At 36.7% G+C, this 19,950-nt stretch overlaps 1 protein-coding gene across 1 annotated transcript in view; it reads left to right on the forward strand.

The window, feature by feature from the left end:
• Positions 1-1,468: 1,468 nt before the first annotated feature.
• Positions 1,469-19,950, forward strand: part of fbn2b (fibrillin 2b) — a 69,005-nt gene continuing 50,523 nt past the window's right edge. Inside the window, exons 1-6 of the mRNA XM_027159657.2 lie at positions 1,469-1,592; positions 3,545-3,828; positions 11,963-12,045; positions 13,137-13,241; positions 17,022-17,117; positions 17,207-17,302. Coding sequence (XP_027015458.2) covers positions 3,653-3,828; positions 11,963-12,045; positions 13,137-13,241; positions 17,022-17,117; positions 17,207-17,302 — 556 coding nt within the window. The 5' untranslated portion in view covers positions 1,469-1,592; positions 3,545-3,652. The remainder of the gene's footprint in view (positions 1,593-3,544; positions 3,829-11,962; positions 12,046-13,136; positions 13,242-17,021; positions 17,118-17,206; positions 17,303-19,950) is intronic.

Here is a 19,950-nt window from a genome sequence, read left to right on the forward strand (position 1 = left end):
GGGCTCTGCAGAAAATGTGGTTCTGTTTAGGACAAAGGGAGGGCGGTGAACAGCAATGGCCTTGGGGGAAGGGGGGTTGAGTCAGAAAAGTTCTTCCTATCCCATATTCTGGTGCAGATGCAGCATAACCCAAGGGGGTTGCAAAACAACCCGAATCTCAGTCCTGTCCCTCCACTGCACCATGTACAGACAGTTCATAAACCTTCTTACAGTACATGACTGTATAATCCTACCAAGAAGTGTGTCATAAAATGTTTTTTTTGTGCTGGACTTTATGCACTCTTGTTGAAATAAGAGTGCCTAACACTAGTAAATAGATTATCAGACCATTGAAATATACCTTTCTCTACCATGATAAAACAAGGCAGCTAATTGCACAAATTGTAAACTCAGATACAGAATAGTTTCCAATTTTCCACTTGTATGTAAGACTTGAATGGGGTTTTCGTGAGCATCTTTTAATTTCGGAGTTTTTGGAATTTATGATAATTAAAAAAATAAAATAAATAAAAATAAAAATAAAAAATAAAAGACGCCGTCCAGGATGTATCCTGCCTTGATGCCCGATGACGCCTGAGATGAGCCAGGCTCAACGTGACCCGAGTAGTTCGGATAAGCGGTAGAAAATGAGTGAGTGAGTGAGAGTAAAAAATAAAAGGTGTAAGTCTAAAAGAGGCTTGTGAACTTAAGGACAGAGATAGAAACTTGCTTTAGAACCTCTTGGGAGAAGATTCTTCAGTACTTTCCCAACTTGCTGTCTCATGTCATCAGTGTGCACTCTCTGTGTAAAAGTGTGTTCAGCTGCTTGGCCACCCAGCTGGCAGCGAGAAGTGTCGTCAAGTCGTGACCATGTTGTTACAGAGGAAAAGTGAGCAAACAATCTGGTCTGGTATTGTCCTTGATGCAGGCACAGAGTTGTGAAATGCTGCTGAATGTTTGAGCTCTGAGATAGCTGAGATCTTAAAATGTGAAAATGTGTTTAATAGATACACAATATTAGAACATTGAGACACCCAACCTGTCAAGTATTTCCCACTGAGATATAAAAAAACACAATTATCTGTAAGGTCTGTAAGCACTTTTGATCATGGGGATGTTCGAGTCTTTATGGGGGAATTTGGTCCTCACCAACATATTAAAATGTCCCTCACCGCAAACGTACATGTAATAAAGGATATATTAATTATACACATAGTAGCCAATATAAACAAATTATTGAACTGATAAACTACTGATTAGTTAGTGGATGTGTTGTTCCCAGCTTACTCCCAGCTCAGAATAAAATATTTCGTAACTTCAGTGTAGGTCTGCTGTCTGCACACATTGGTCTTAATTATCTCATGGCAGTAAAGGTATGTTGGTTACCCTCCACCCTATGTTGGTCACCCTCCACCCCTGTCTCACTGTATGCTATAAACCACGCCCCCTTTTACGCACTACAGGAAGCCCCTCCCCTTTCCCTTTCTGCACTAATTCACTACACTTTTTCTTTCCTCACGCGCCAGCGCTGCAATTTTCCCCCATTCAGCCTCCGCATCGTATCCCGTTACAAAAATCGGATTTCAGCCTCAACGCACTCCGACAGTTATAAGGTAATTCTCTTAAAGATTTTCTTAGCAAAAGCGTGTTAAGACCTTTTTTTGTGCTAAAAGTTAGACATTGCAGTTAAGCTTGAAATGAATAGTAACGTTAGTAGAGTGGGGGAAAAAAGTTATAACGACCCATGATTTCATTCAGGAATTTATTCATTCGGTCGGATTACATATTGCTTGATGTTTTATACAACTGTTTTATGATTGCATATATAGATAAAAAAGAGTGATGGTTAAAATCCTAATTAATAAAATTCAACCAGTTTAATAATGTTCATAGAAATATTTTCCAACAAAGCTGTTTCTATATATAGCGATTGTATACAATTGTTGCTGATCAAAATTTTTCCTTCTGATCATTTCAATTTTTTTTTACCAAGACAATCTGCTCGCGCGCCATTATATTTATCGCGATAATGAAACAATATCGCGCGTGCACACTGGAAACCGGAAGCGTTAATAAACGCACCCATAATTGTCTAATTAGCGTTTATTGGAGTGGTGTCAGTAATTTTTTTTTTTTTTGAAACAACAAACTATCTCCGATTCACGATTTTTCTCAGTTTTTAGACATTTAACACTGTACTGTGTACACTACAAGTAAATTTATGAAGGCTACACACTGCATAATAAAGTCTGCAGGTTATCAGGGACAGGGTTTTTTAGACCAGGCGGTTAGTTCAACTTAATTTACAGCTATCCTTTAAAGTTTTAAAGAGATATATTACTTTCTTTAGTGGAGGACAAATATATCCTGCTGAAAAGAAAATACCCAGTCCATGTACCCAGTTGTTTCACAACACCCCTGGAGTTAAAACCCATATCTACCAGTTATAAATCTTTTGAGGCCCATTATTTAACCTGAACTCTTACTTTAATGAGAGGACTGAGCAGTTGGCCACTTTTCAAGACTATGCTGCACTAATGTGGTCGATGTGGACTTGTAAAACCGCATATGCTGGTATGTAATTCACCATCGCTTTGCTCATGAAAGCTCTGATCAAGTGGGCATAATAAGCTATTGGATGGTATAAAGATCAACTATGGTTTTTTTTAAAAGTTTCCCCAAGTTGCTTACAGTGGGACTCATTTTTTCCAACCGTAACCCACTTATATAGATATTATGGGTGCGATTTTGATATTTGTTTCAGTTACTCAATCTAATTTAAAGCAAATGTTTGTCTCTGAAATTCTGTGAGATCGTTTTAACATTTGTGTGTGGCCATGTATTTTTTTCTCCCTGGTGACCGGCAGATTTAATTTTACAGTGTGAATTCTGCATAAATCTATTTCCCATGTACAGGTTAAAATATATGCCTAAAATTCAGCCAAGTAGCTCATTTGGTGTTTCAATCAAATAATTCCATTACACACTGCCCCTACTATGGGTGTGTTCATAAATGCATATGGTTTGAATTGTCTAATTATCGAAATACAAGTGAAGGTGCTTGAGCCTTGGGGATTGTTTAGGTCACAAACCAGATAAAGCCAAAAACAACAGAAAAAACTAAGATGAGTATTGAAAACTTTTGTAGATGATTAATATGCTGTCAAATTAAAGTGGATGTGGATGTTGGAGGACTGAGCTCCACCATGCTTCCAGCAGTATTGACTCTCCTCTCAAGCACCACACCTGCGCCAGAGTAAACACATACCGACTTACTCAGCCAAGAGCAGAAGCCACGTTTTATCAGAGCTAAATTTGGAAAACAATATATTCCTTGATTAAGGGTAAGGCAGTAAAGGTCACATGATATTGCATATTTGAGTGAAGTCTGATTGTGTTAGTATACTCCTAGGGTTTGTCTTCAATTATCTTCTTATCTAGTTGTTATGTGGTTATAAGTAAACTATGAGAGACACAACTGCAAAAACATAATCAAATACAACTCAAGGGCAAGGCAATATATAGTCTGCACTTATTTACTCCCTACCTCTCTCTGAACCCCCAGCTCTCACACTGGAGTGGAAGTGGACAGGACAAGTGGAGCTCAGAGGTGCTCAGCCGATCAGAGTGTGTGTTAAGTGTGAGGACACGAGGAGCAGCACGGTGTGGGCTGATGGGGGCTTGGACTGTGGCCAGGGTGGTGCTGGGATGGGCTGCCATGTGCTTGGTGTCTCTCCAGACGGTGCAGGCTCAGGGAGATGGAGGCCTGCAGGCAAGCCTATTTAATGGAAAGCCAGAGGGAGAGGTCCAGCAGAGGGTGCGTCGAAGAGGACAGGATACACTCAGAGGGTAAGAGGCTTGTTCACTACCACTTTTCGACCAATAGGGTGATGGAGCTGGTTCAATGAACAACCAGGTTTTAGCACTTTTAGCAACTGGCCAATGTTTTCAGTGGAACACTATATCAAAGCAAAAATGGAATTGTTTCTATTGATTAGCATAATAAAGACTATAGAAAAAAATTAAGATAATTAATAGGTTATAGTTATAATAGGCAATAATTTTTAGCCAGTAATGGCTTTGGGCACATTGTTAGAAGTATTTTTCCTTCTGGTGTCTTTGCATTGTTTTTAGCAGATCCTTGGAAGAGTTTTTGGTAGAGCTATATATAAATTTACCATATGATTTAACTTTATTTTGTAAGAAGGTCAAGCACAATGATATCATTAAACAATAACTACATAAAATAGTTTCATGTTTGTTTTGTGTAGTAGCTGCTGCTCCGTTTATTACAATTGGCAGTAAGAATTGCTGTTTCCTCCTTGGACTATTGCTTAATGGTTGTATTCAATTTCACAAATTTTCCTATGAAAATCCGAAAAACCGATGTGGAATTGCTATGACATTATGACATAGTTCTTGTTATGGTGATGGAAATAAACAAAACTGTTTTGTAGTGGACATGTCCAGTATTTTTTCAGGTCAGGCACTGAGGGAGTCAGTATTAACACCTTATGTAAATCAGTACACAGTGTAAATCAGGAGACAAAATCTCAATTACATATATTAATATGTAGGAAAACAGCAAGCACAAGACAGGCTCACTCTTTAAGTGGTTGAAGTTGTGAGAGCACTGTAGACAGGCAACTGGGAAACATTTCCATTGAGCATAAACATTTTTAGCTTGACAGTAGTCATAACATCTATTGAAATTACAATGTAAAGACATAACAATAAAAATAAGACAATGCTTTCAGGAATATCAAGATTCTCTTACATTTTTGTACTTTTGTAAATTGTAAAATGTTTTGTACTTGTGCTATGCATCTGGAAATGTGGATAGCAATTATAAACTAGTTAATGCTAATGGCCAAATCATGACGTCTTTTTTAAGACATTGTAAATCTGGAAATGATATTTACCTCAGGTATGTTAGAACAAGACTATGCTGTTTATTTACTCTTAGCATTATTTGCCAACTGAACAGCCACATTGAAAAACATCAGCATCACTCATGAGAGCAAGGTTGCTTAGCAGCTGGGAAATATGGATACTGTTCATAAGCTAGCAAATGACACAGAGTAACAATTTATCTAACTTGAATATATGAATAGGGACTTTTATATTGACAATATAAAGACAAAGTGAAAATATTATTGAGATAAAACTGTTGGATATGTTGGTAAATGTGTGAAAAAATAGACTATATGACTGAAATGTGTAAAACAAATAAAAAAACAACAACTGTATGATTGAAATGCACTTAACTTTGAATGTAACTGAACTGTAATCTTAATATGCATCAAGCATCGGTTGTGAGAGCATAATTGAACCTGAAGCAATCCATAAATAAGACTTCTGGTATGGTAAACACAGAAGTGGGATGCTCTCGTTGGTATTGTGTGAGATCTTATCGTAGGTATTGTGAACACACAATTGCCCAGTGCAAGTTGGGTATATTTACTTACAAAATCTGGAAAATAACTGTATTGCCATTTGGTTAATCATAAGCATGTACTCATTTGCTTTCCAATACTGATGAAAGCCATACCAAAACGAAGAACTTACATTTAAAGAAGCACATATAGATGATGTGTAGGTGAAATGTAGGTATAGTTCTAGATATAGGAAAACATTTTCATTTTTTATGGTTTGGCAGGTTATGTGAAATGGCAATTTTCAGAAACAATGGATGCCGGTAGTATGGGCATTTCCTTTCTTACTTAGTTACCTTGAATAAATGTTACACATTTGGTAGGATCATTTCACAGTGGGTTTCTTTCAAAAGCTATTGTAAATACACTGTCACTCAACATGAAGCTTTGGATGATGAAGGTAGTTTTAAAGACATTTTTGCAGTGTGCCAATGTTTCTGGGACAGACTTGTGAACCCACAGAACTGGGTGGATTTCAGTATATTTAAAAAATTTTGCAACAACAAGTGATGTTTTGTTCCCCATGGTCTCGAATGTCAGGATCAGTTATTCCATTCAGCCTCTCATCTGTCTCTGCTTATTTACTCCCCCACAAGCTGCCACAGGAAATGAGGTATCCCCATCACTTGGGAGCTGTTACAAAGGACATTTGTTTTCAGGCTACAGGTGACAATGAGGCAGAAAGCACTGTGAACAGAAATACATCACCATTACACTGAATCATCTGTAATTACATTAAGCAGGATCTTGCATTGCTCACAAAGAACTTATTTTTCAAAAAATGTCTGTGAGTCCAGACCTAAATAAATACTTTTGGCTTGAGTGTCTAAATTCTCCTGGCTCTGTTTCTCTTTCTGTACAAGAAATCATGACAGAATTTAATAACATGTGTAGTGGAACCTTTTTGCCTCTGCACGCAAAAGCCTGGAAAGCATAGGCCCTCCAGATGGTTAGATCTATTGGCCGGTTTTCCCACCATTAGTTTTTATGAATAATCTATTCAGTGAGGCAGAACGTTGTGTTGTACTGATTTGTGCTGCATAATTTAGAAAATACAAACACATGCAAATGCTGATTTGCTCAGCGGGACTGTGAAGTTGCACAACTTCCTGATTCCTGTTCTTATCTTGACAATTCCCTTGTGACTTACCCCAAGCAAATGTGTTTTTGGAGAGTGGACTTTATTACCCCAAGGTGTTTGGATGTTAAAATATCTAATTCCTACTTTTTTTTTTACATTAAAAAATAATTTCTAGCTACTTTAAATAGTGGTAATGTATAGCGTGTTGTAGTTCCAACCTTGGTAAAACTAACATTTTGACATATTGATGTGAATTGTGATTGCTTGTGCTTCAAGACTGCCATTTTGTTTGTGTTGGCTAATGATATATCTTTAGCCTCATTAAAAATGATTAAAATCAAGCTTGTATAGTTGTCTCCAAAACAACTTCATTTTGCTTTTGTTACATGGACAGAACAGGAAATTTTTATTTATTTATTTATTTTAAAGAAATGTAATGATGAAAAATCACCTCAGACAGCGGCATGGGCTGGCCGTTAAAACTGTGTTGTGGCCATCTTGCCTGTTTCAGACTGTTTGAGCAGCCTGTTTAATGTGGAGTCTGCCTGATTTATTGACTCTTTTAGCAGAGTGATACGTAAGAATTTGTGGCTCTGGTCCACCAACGGCAGGCTGCATTGGACTCAAAGACCTTAGAAGAAAAGCAGAACGTTGGCTTGGAGACCAGCGATGCCCACAAGGGAGATGTTGTTGAACGTTTGCTGGCTTTGAGAATGTTCCTCAATGCAAAGAATCATAGTCAGTCACTCAGAACGCAGCCAAGGGGCTGTCAGTTTTCATGCACTAGTCAGGACATCTTTTCAAATGCCTCATGCACAATGAATTTCGTGATGAACAACAAATGTTGTGTAAATCATGGAATGCATTTTTATAAATGTGCATTGTGTAAATATATTGGCTTGGGAAAGGGAAAAGGAAGAGTTTCTACAAATGATATGCAGAAAACCTCTGTTATAATCTGTTAAACAGTTATTATGATTATTCTCTAAAAATAAATAGACAGGATGCAAAAATGGATTTGTGTATGGATTTGTGTATGTATGTATGTATGTGTGTGTATGTATATATATATATATACACACACACACACACACACACACACACACACTTTATGCCTTATATCTGAAAATAATACCATATGGATTGCATTTTACTGCATGTGAATTTATATTGCTTTTCACTGATATTGTAAAGAATGCCATAACCCATTTGGTTTTCATAATCTAGCACCAGACAGCAGTACCAGTCTTCCTATTGGAACTCATGGGCGTAGTTTAATGCAGCTAAATTTAATTTGACCATCACTTTTAACAATAGACAAATAACAATGCAGCTTTACAATAGAGCATCTGTAAAAATGGCTATAACTTTAACATAGTTGTCTGTAATGTCAGTAGTTGAAAGATTTTAAACATCTATATTGTAAAGTGGTATAATATCTTACATGGTATAAAGTATCATATAAACTAGTGTTCAGAATTTGCTTCTTTTAGTCTGATCTTTTAAGTGTGAGTTAATTCAGTGGTGAAGAATTTCAGTTTTGCTATGGTTCTCAGTAGCTTATTGTTTCAGCATTGAAAGTTGTTTGTTCAAATCCTAGCAACTTTATGTTGAAACTATTAGCTACAGAGAAACTATAGCAAAACTGAAATTCTTCACCACTGAATTAACTCACGCTTAAAAGTTTAGACTAAAAGAAGCATTGAATCAATACAAGCTATAGTTGTGGCTCGGTGGTTAAGGCTTTGATAGAAGGTTGTTGTGTCCTGCATTAATTGTAAGATGCCTTTCAAAGGCATCAACCAAATGAAAAAATGTTTTTTGGCAGTCCTATAGACAGTAAAATTTATGGTCAATTCAATGAGTAGATTTCATGTAAATAGATGTTCAGTTTTTTTTCCACAAAAATTAGTATTTATGATTACAGTAGCACCCGTGTACAATCGTGTGCTAAAGAGATTATTCACTGAAAAATGTAAGATGTGAGATTTGAGAACGTCCAGACACCTCCATGTTTGCTCATTTAGGACAAAATCTTGTCTAGACAACTGGGTCATCACAGGTCATCAAGACCAGGATTTTGGAAAAGTTCAGGCAGGACCTGCAAAGACCATGGACAGATTTACAGAGTATGCTAACAACAGTATGAGGTTAAGCTTAGAGCAGATGCCAATAACTCACCCTTTGACCTGAGGTCAGCTCCTGAGTCAACATTGTCCTGTATTTGCCATTATGTCTGCTAAGAATGTTTCTCCATGTGCCTGGCTAGTTCTTTATAGGTTAGAAAACTAAGCTGGATGCCATGGAAGAATTTCCTGCTTTGGAGGTCCCAAGGTGACACGTTCTTTTTTATGACCTTTTGCCCTGCTCCAAGATCATTTTGAAAGGAACACACTTGGTTCCTGCTTCATTTGTCTTGAAATATTTGGCCAGTAATAGGTCAGTGGCCTTCAGGGGTCTGGCTTTTGAAAATGTCAAAATCCTGAAGCTGCTTTTACAAGGAATTTGCCAAAATTGTACCTCTTGCCTTTGATTTCAGTGAGAACACATTGACAGACAGCAGGCTCCTTTCTTAGCATGGCAATGCTTACAAGTTATTTTCACGCTACTGCAGCCATTTTACGACAGTACATCAATTGGTCTTATGTGGATATCTTCTTAACTTTCTTAGACAGAGTTTCAGTTACTCAAATGCACCTTAGTGTTAATACGGTAAAAAAATGATCATACATTTTGTAGTTTTTTCAGACAAACAAGGATTCACATTCATAGTTCAGAAAAGGATGGGACTGAACAGGATTTTTCAGGTCCCTATTATCTAATTTATTAGTCGTAACATTACGGGCTTCAGCAATTTAGGTATGACCATATTAGTAAGATGAACAAATAGTGTCAATTGTCAAATCAACAGCAATGGAAATGTGTTGCTGTACTATATACTATATTTGATCTAGTATTCATATTCAAATTTGTATGAATTCCATATTGTTCATTCATTAAAAAAAGGAAATTAAAAAAAAATTCTTTGGACACAAACACGACTTCAGGAAACCTGCATTGAAAAAAATATTTTTGTAAAAGCAGCCTAAGGGCACCAATGACCTCCTTATAGCTGAGGATTTTACATATTTGTTCATCGGCATTTTAATTTTACAGACAATAAACAGGATATTATTGCCAGCTATAAACATGTAAAAGAATACATTACATAACACCATGGAAGGGTTCTTTAAATGGTTATTTGTTCCAACTTTCACTTGTTTCCTTCCAAAATCATATCACATTGAAACCTGTCATAATCTCATGTTGAGAAAAATTCTGATGTTTAATGTATCCACTGCTTCAGTGTAATGGGAGAAACAACATCCCCAGGACAAAAGTCTCAGACTCCGAGTCCAGTCAGCTACATTCATGGCATTTAGTGGAGGCTGATGAGAGATGTCTAGGGGGATGCATTCTGGCATGTTCCTTTTATTCTACGAATGTAAGAACTCATTTGTCATGTTGTAAGTGTGATCAGGTTAGGATGAGAAATGCAGCTCCTTGGATTTTTTTTACCTCGATAGCTGGTGCTCCATCATTGTCTGGCCTGATATCCACTGCTTTGTTTTCCGCCACCCCTCCCATGTACTTTACTTAAAGTTGTTTTCTTTCCCTCCTGCCGATTCTTAGACCTTTCCCACCATTTCTTTTTCCTGTCTTTAGGCTCTTTTTTTTTATCTCCTTCACCCTTTCACCTCCATTCAAATGCAATTCTCTCATGCACATGTTTTATTGCAGTGTCTTTGCTGCTCAGCGCTCTTTCTGCTTTCTCTTCTTCCTCACCTTTCTCCTCTTTCTCCTCACCTTTCTCTCTCTTATGTGTCTTCTTTTTTCATATTTTTTCCCTTGTGATTCATTATTATTGGAATTCATAAACTATCTCCAAACTTGCTTTCATGAGACATCTTCGTTTGTGTGTGTGTGTGTGTGTGTGTGTGTGTGTGTGTGTGTGTGTGTGTCTGTGTTTGTGTGTGTGTGTGTGTGTGTTTGTGTGGAACTTGTTTGCTGTTTGGGGACAAATAGGTAAAAAAGTAGCTTTAGCAAACAAAGCTTTGATTTCTCAGTGGACCTCAGAATTATTATTATTTCTTTTAATCTTCAACAAAAGAATATAAGCAAGAAGAAAGTCTGCAAACTCACAGATACTTTGCACATATTTTGTGAAACAAATTTTGCTTGAGGTGTCATGTCACAGAAGGGGTCTATTACATCCTGGAAACTGGATTATATCACTTCAGATAGTTCTTGGTACTAAACAGAATCCTTTCTACATGAATGATACAATCATTGGTCTCTCAGAAACACTGGATAACTTTGGGAGTGTTAAACACAGCTATGACATTAATCTCATGTGTTCAGACTTCTTCATATTGAACTCTTTAAGTAGGCTGAAAGGCTGGAACTCAGCCAAAAACAGCTTAGAGTTACTGAGAAATCTGTGCCATTCTCTGTGACCCTCTTGAAGAGTGTGTTAAAGTTTTTTTTTTCGTAAATATATACCACATTTACATTAAAAGCCACATCAGCCTTAAACCTTTATATTAACTCTTAACTGTGTATTTTTTGGAGATTTTCAAGTATGATTACAGAGTTGAATGTTGACAGCCTGGTGCCTGTTCGGTCAAGTCACTCTGTATAATACAGATCTGATGTAAATATGTAAACAAGCCTAAGCTGCCTGGCTTAAAAATATAAAAAAGTGTTTTAAATTTGGCATGCACATTAGATTTTCTACTGTTAGTACATGATCTGATGGGGATAATTGTGTGCTGTTGGAACCAAGTGCAGCAGCGCCACCAGAGGTCTTAAGCAAAATTCGCAGAACAGTATGAAGACGTGAGAAGTGAAGTATGGGCTGTTTTTGTTTTCGCCCAGACGGTAGATTCATATAGTGACAGCTTTGCTTATGTAGTTTATTATTATTATTATTATTATTATTATTATTATTATTATTATTATTATTATTATTATTATTATTATTACATGCACATGAACATATGGAACTATCTATATGATGTGAGCATTATATAATCCTATGGCAGAAGCTGTAGTTTCCTAGATAAATAGATACTTCAGCCACCTCTTTCCATGCACATTGCGTAGTGTAGTTTATCTGTTAGTGTTATAGTCTATATATGTATTGTCTGTGTTTTGTCTAGGTTAGTTTTGTCCATATGTAATATTTTATATTTTCTTGTTATAGTATTGGCGTTTTATTGAATTTGTTTGACTTTATTGGTAAGTTTGCTAGTGGCTTTGTGATCCATTGATCTGATTGGTGGCTTTCATTCTATGGTTATTAGATGTTATAGTACTTCACTGGCTTAAACTTAATAATTGGGATTAACTGGATTAATCTTTATCATTTTACACATAAGCACTTTTGGTGTGTTTTGTTCATTGGATGTGTTTTGTTCTGTTTTAGGCCCAATGTGTGTGGTTCTCGATTCCAACCTTACTGCTGCCCGGGATGGAAAACGCTGCCTGGGGGAAACCAGTGTATAGTTCGTGAGTAGTTCTGCTGTGTCTCATGACAGAAAGCTAAAGCGGTCCAGGAAGTTTTTGTTTTGAGATGTGATGGTGATATGTTAAGGGGTCCATAAAAGGGAAATGGAAAAGGAGAACGCCTACCAGGATGACTCAGGCACAAATATACATTGAGCTGGTCCCCTGGCTACACACTATAAATTACATTTAAAGTTAGCTTTGTATTTTCTTATTCATTAAATTACATTAAATATCAGTATTTCTTACAATAAAATGAACAGGTGAAGTGTATAGTGAGAGAGTGAGACAAGTCTGGACACTCTTATGGTCATAGCATTTACAGAATACAGTAATAATTTATATATTTTAAACTTTAGGTGTTAATTTATCAATATTTATTTACTTGTACTCTGACACATGCTTGATACCAACATCCAAGACCACAGTCTTTAAGGCCATGAGTTGTATATGCAAAGGAATGAAGCCATGAATTAATCACTCAGAGAAACTATGAGAACTGAAATATGCCGCACTTCCTTTTTTCTTACTCATCCTACCATTCATTATTAAAATCCATGCGCGGTGCTCTTAGGTAGATCAACCTTTTACTCTCTATTGTGGAAAAAATAAAATTTTAAACATAGCACAAACAGTTTATTAGTAACAGGACATGGCAGCTATCAATGCACACAGGGTAACATAAATTTAAATTTCAAATACTGATTAATACCAAGTAGGCTACTCATTTTGGTGTCAGTATCAGTATTGGTATTGATGAGAACTAAAAAATACTAAGTCTAAAAAATGTATGCAAAATATGAAGAAATCTCTGAATGCAACAGAGGATGACTTTTCTTAGCTAAGCCCTTGTTCCTCTGAAGGTTTCTTCCTGTTTAACTACAGTATATGATAGTGAGTGTTTCTTCATCACCGTCACTGATTGACGTCACTGCCACTGATTATCCTTCATTAGGACATGTTTGCTGATTTGACAGAAGCCTAGAAATGTATTATTATTGTTTTCTATAAGTACAAAACTGCTTCATAAACCATGTTATTTGCCTATTATCACATCCTTCTCCTTTCACCACCTTCACTTCTTCTTCCCTCAGCAATTTGTAGGAACTCGTGTGGCGATGGCTTCTGCTCGAGGCCGAACATGTGTACCTGCTCCAGTGGTCACCTTGCTCCCAGCTGTGGAGCTGCAGCTGCTGCAGGTAAGAAATCGGCTTAACAAAAATGTTAGAAAGCACAGAAAGTTACAGGAACATCTGTGTGCTTTAGATCCTTGTGAATAAATTCTAAAACTATACAGATTCAAAATACTCTGAGCCTTAGTAAACCAGGGCTGCACAGAATGAATTTGAACACTGATTCACTGTCTTTGGACTGGTTGAGGAAACCAGAGTACCCTGAGGAAACCCCCAAGGCACAGGGAGAGCATGTAAACACCACACACATGTTGGAGTTTAGAAATCAAACCCACAATTTGTCATGCCTTCGAAGTTTGACTATTTTACATTGCTTTGTTTGTGTAGTTGCTGGATAATAATGCTTTCACTTCAAAAATGTAAACGATTACCATTTTAAGTTTTGGCACTTTATTAAGGCAGCTTTTCCCCAAACCAAACTGCATTTTCTTCATAAATTGTTACTCTGTTTTTACTTTATTTTTTAAAAGGCAAGCTTTTTGATGCTTCTGGATTACATTTCTTATTAACAAGCTGCCGAATCCTTATAAATCATAGATAACCACTTCTTGTAACTTTAACCGGTATTCTTACATTACTGTACAGTAACAGTGTCCAGGACAAATAAACTGACACTTAACTTAAGGCTATGGTCTCACAGGTTGTAAAACTGTACAGTCAATTGACTCCTCATGGTGAAATCGGCCATGTAATTTCTCTGGAATCTTGGAGTGATGAGACATTATGAAACTGCACGCGAGTTAGATTTTTTATTTTTTTTTAAACTCCACACACAGGCACACTCATCTTCTTTTCAAATCTACTGCGATTTGATAGGTCAGTAATGTCATCGTTCGTAAAGTTTGAACGGCTAATGTTTATGACTCAACGATGAATCTGTAATTACTCCATAAAAAAAAAACATAGTAACAGCCATTGGCTACTGTTAGTTGTGTTCAAGGAGTCACAGCTGCACTCCAGAGAAAAAATGCCATCTTGTTCTCCTTCATCTTTGCTATAATTATGAACCGCAATTAAAAATCCTATTCTAATTCTGATTGCTCCAGCCGTCCATTTTCAGGCTTATAATCAGTTGTTAACCTGGCCAGTGAGGTGTGTGTGAGACACTGTAAGCTTTTCGGACAAGCCTGTAAATTATACAGAGGGGGACTTTTCAAGTTCCATGGGGAGGAAAGACAAAGCAGGAGTCTGGGCTTAAACCAAATCTTCACCCCTGAAAATTGCCAAAAACCACACGGATGGATTTGTAGGTTTTCCATTAATTCTCTTAATTCTTAATTAGCTCTTAATTCTTTCTCTCTTAATTAATTCTTTATTTTTCAAAAGCATAAAAAGGAAACAAAATGATTACTATTAGTTACAAAAAAAATAATATACTATTTAATATAATTATAACTAATAATAATTCAGTTATTATATTTTTATTGTGAATTTTTTTATAACATCCTGTCTAGCTTCTGAGGTCATCTTTATCTCTGCTTACTTACCTGGGCACATGAAACACACACACACACACACACACACACACACACACACACACACACACACACACACACACACACACACACACACACACTCATGTACTCCAGACAAAGTTCCGAAACAGATCAGTAAGGTGTGAGAAGAGACATATGAATGATCTCCCTCCAGTTCCAATCTCTCCATGTGAATTTTGAGGGGTTTTTTTTCCATTTCTTTTAACTTAGATGTCTGCATTCATGTCTGAATTCATGGCATGTAAATAGAAAAAAAGCTTTCTGGTTTACATGACTGATCTTGTACTATAGCATGTCTGCTTGATCAGAACAAACACACAGACAGACACACACACACACACACACACACACACACACACACACACACACACACACACACACACACACACACACACACACAAGCAAAGAAACAATACTTAGAAAATGAGGATGCTTTCTCCTCATAGAAATACCGTATGTCTCAGAACGATGTTTTGTATAAACACACAGTTTGGACAAGAATTCAAAATTGTTCTTCAAACAACTGCTGGGAGGCAGTGCACTTTAAAGTATTCCTCTGGGAGCTTATGAGTTTCCCCACCCTTAAAGATGAGTCTATTTCACAATTATTGGCACCCATAAAGAGAATGGGTAAATGAGTTTATAAAATAAACTTATACACAGTGAGTCAGATTTTCCACTCAAACTTTCAGAGATGCTTCAAATAATTTTTGTTACAAAAACCATTCTTGTTAGAAGAATGCCTCAGAATATTCTCATTTGGCAAAGTAATATTTTGAATAAATGCAAATAACCTACATGGAATCCTATTTGCCTTCCTAGAATGCATTAGATAGGACGCAAAAATCATTTATGATGTTCATGTAAGTAGAGAGCAAGAATAATTTTAGGATCTGCTCTACCATGTAGTCTAGCTGTAGGGTAGAGAAGGTGGGGTCCTTAAAGCATTGCTCTCACTCTGTAGTAATTATATGCATGTACGGTGTACTGTATATGTGGTCAAACAGAAAATATTGTATTATTTATGCCAAGAACAACAATTTATTTACGTGGTAATCGTAGCTCAGCAGGAGTCTGGTCCTGTTGGACTGAAAATGGCCACTAAGTGGACAAACTTGCCTTTAAGGACTTTACAATATCCCCGTTAAGCTCAGGAGACTAGACTGCTAATTAAAGCTCTGCGTCTGCTGTAGAGGTTCCCTGCAGCTATACAGGCTTACTTCAACAGGATCTTCTGTGTGGGCCATTTAATGGAACAATGGTTGTGTTTACATACAAAGATTTCCACCAATCCAAATCAATTCATTGTGTCTGCAGATTCCAGATGAACTGTTTATACATAATTCAGGCTGGATGTTATAGCCAGTGTCTGTTTATTAGCACGTTGTGTGTAATCCATTCCAAAATTACACATATGCATGGATCAAGGTTTAGTGTTAACATTACCATTACAACATGGCCTCATCTTATTCAGCCTTTTAAAGGAATCACTTTTGTCTTATATCAGCAAAACATAATTCAGGTGTGATTATTAAATAAACTGAGAGAATACAAGGATTTCATATTGGCTCAGTATTCATAAACAAGGATTCTCTGGTTCTTATAACATAAAATAGCATGAAATACACTACTTATGCAGCACTTTTATGCTTTTGCTCATCTTATAATCATGCCTAAATTATAGATAATCTTTTTGAATAATTGCATAATTAAAAATAAAACAAATTTATATATATATATATATATATATATATATATATATATATATATATATATATATATATATATATATATATATATATATAATTAAAATGGCAATTTATATTTTTACTGCACACATGCACTGCATCTTCACTGCATCAACAAATTGAATATTTGTTGAATAGCTTTTATCAAACATGTGCCAAACTTTACCGTGTTGAATTCTAGTACTGCGGCTCAAATTCTTACTTTGGTTGAGCCTCTCAGATGTTGTAAAATGTGTAGAAATCCACAATATTAACTGTCTTTTCTTACACAATGAGTGCAACGTGACTGAAATGCACATGCACAGAGCATATACACAGACATTGCTTTCATTGGATTGGATTAAACTCAATCAGTTTTTTCCGTTCAGTTATGAAACTTTGTCCATACCAGTTGAGCTATCAGTTGGACTATTAGCAAATTATTTGCATGCAAACATAGATAGTTGTATGAATGAAATAAAGAAAATGTTGTATGAAATGTAGAAAAATTGGTATAACAGCTGTGTAATTTCTACACATTAATCTCTTATTCTTCTTTGCAGTCCAGTCCTGTAGTGTCCGGTGTATGAATGGAGGTGCCTGTAATGAAGATTCCTGTGTATGTCTGAAGGGTTATACGGGGACTCACTGTGGGCAGCGTGAGTAAACCTCACACACAGAATTGCATTATTCGTGGGCTCATGTAAATTGAATATTAACTATGAACTAATTGGCTTATAATTTACAGCGGTTTGTGAGAACGGGTGTCAGAATGGCGGGCGTTGCATTGGACCAAACAGATGTGCGTGTGTTTATGGATTTACTGGTCCACAGTGTGAAAGAGGTAAGCCAATGTTAGACCTGATATTAAAGAGGACCCATTTTGCTTTTCTCTGAATTTTTTTAAATTGTAGCCAGTTCCCCTGTGGTTGTAGGTCACTCCTTCCCCAAACACACACAATAGCTCTTGAGAAAGAAAGCTTTAATCAACTAGGACTTGTCAATATCATTTCCTTTCTTTTTTTACACCATGTTTTCCATGTAGTTGATTTGTAGCGTGTAGTGTGAGAAATGCAAAACCCAAGCTATCAGTCCAAGTCCAGAGGCTTGTTAGTAAAGCCAACATCTATTTTTCCATGTTATTTCTCCAAATTGGTTGACTAACTGTTGATGGTAATAAATTGTATGTCAGCTCTGATAAATGGTTTCAAAATTAAAAAAGTGGTAAAGATGATAGATTTAGCAGAGTAGCTTAGACTAAGGTTTAGTTGTTGAATGATGGCTTGATTAAGTAACATGGCTGAAAATAAAGAATAGCTCACAATGTGGAGGAAAACACTGCTTTATTGAAGAATTTCATGATTTTTAATATTTTTTAATGTTGTCTTGTAGTTTACATAGATTGTGATCTAAGTTTATTAGTAGTGCTGTACAAGGGAAACATATGTTGCTCAGCTTTTCATTTAGTTACATGCATATAAAGTTAGCATATGAGTTTCAGATTGTAATCTGGGATGACAACAAGTTTTGAGTAAAAAAAATTTTTTTTTCACAATCACAATCTTGTTTCTCAATGGAAGTTGATTCAACAGCATATAGTCTGCAGCATTTGTATTTGCCCAGGCATTGCATAAAACAGAAAGTAAACATTTCTTCTTTTTTGCTGTGAACAGTAACTGTAGACACCGTACCTTATGACCTCATCTGAAGCTCAGTGAGTCTACGGAAGAAAAACAGGAGAGCTGTGATGATCGAAACTGATCCATGCATCCACTCGTAGTGAACCAGGCTAATGAATGCTTAATATGATGTACTGAATAATAAGTTACTCCCCGGTTACTAAACAAACAATGACTAATGTATGAAATAAGTGGACTAAGTGAGTCATGGCTGTTTGTGCTGTCTCTGAAACATGCATTACTCATAGAGTGTTCATTAGGACAGATTTTTACCCACCAGCATAAGATAAACATCAACTAAACTAATTATTATTAATTATCAAGACTGACAATCGTGATCCCACTTTGGAATCATGCAGCCATACCTTGAATAACAACGCAATTTATAGTGCGATCGCGGTTTGTCTACAGAACAGTTGACCTTAAATATTCTCACTTTTTTAATGTTTTTTAAACAGAAAAGACAACAAAATGTGAACTGTCATCTGTTACTGCTTGCTATTTACTTTGTTCCCTTACTTGATGGACAGCCTGCAGTTAAGAACCACCTGCTGCTCTGAAAAACCAGGAATAGTCCAGAACGTTAATTTCTAGCACTTCTCAGAAGCAAGTCTAAACCAGTCTTAAGGCCCAGAGAATTCTGGGGGAGGGTTTTAACTTTACATCTGTAGCTAAGACATACTGCATGATCCATTCTTTTACACCTCACTCTTCTTCTTCTTGCACTCTGTCGTAATCACTGTCTCTGTCCTGCCACTTCCCTCAGTGGCCTCTGTTTTCTTGGAAAACACGTTGGGGGAGACAGGCGGAGCATCTGGAAATAAATAAGACAGAGTCTAGAATGAGAGCAGAGCTCATTTCTTTTTAGAGTCAGTTGCAGGGAGAGAGAGAGAGAGAGAGAGAGAGAGAGAGAGAGAGAGAGAGAGAGAGAGAGAGAGAGAGAGAGAGAGAGAGAGAGAGAGAGAGAGAGAGAGAGAGAGAGAGAGAGAGAGAGAGAGAGAGAGAGAGAGAAGCAAAAAATGAAGTTGCCAGCTGTGTACACAAAGCAAAGCCTGCACAGGCCAGAACAAACAGTCTGGGATTGGTGGTCACTGGACTCCCCTAACACCTAGGCCAATGCTCTCTCTATTTCTCAGTACCATAAGTTCTCAGCCCCTCTCTTCTTGCTTTAAGGCACCCTGCAGGTACCCACTAGCCTCATGACTGAATCTTGAACCCCATGCTGCTTTTGCCTCATGTCTGGAGGGCACTGTTATTGCTCATCTGTCAGCACTGACATGAACTGTTTATCCAATTTGTCAGTATATTTAAGTCTCAAGCTCATAAAACTCCTTGCTTCTTTAATGAGGATATGAGGATTTTCATTAGACTATGCCATGTGTTAATGTGACTAAAATTACATACTACATTTGAGTTTGACATTCTTCTTATAAATTAAATCGTTGTCTCATGGCTGAGGTTTCCATTTTGCTTTATTGGATTTTTATGCTTGACACTTTCACATGAATGGCTGACTGTTCTTGATGTTGGCCACTTCCCAAAAGGTGAAACCCTGCCATTAGAAAGGCTTGACCATGTGGTCACTGTCCTGATCTGGCAACTAGGCTGTAGTCCACCACTATACCACATGGGTAAAGCATGTCACTGTTGAGGTAATGGATTGCTAGGGAAAGGTTTTATTCAGTCCTATATGGTTTAGTAAGTAAGAGTAAAACACATCATTTAAGCCATTCACACAAGTAAGTACTATTTGTTTGTAAATTATTACACTATATTAATGTACATGTAAGTTACAGTAAGGTTATTGTGAAGT

Source organism: Tachysurus fulvidraco, chromosome 2 (genome assembly GCF_022655615.1).
Source record: "Tachysurus fulvidraco isolate hzauxx_2018 chromosome 2, HZAU_PFXX_2.0, whole genome shotgun sequence".
NCBI lineage: Eukaryota > Metazoa > Chordata > Actinopteri > Siluriformes > Bagridae > Tachysurus > Tachysurus fulvidraco.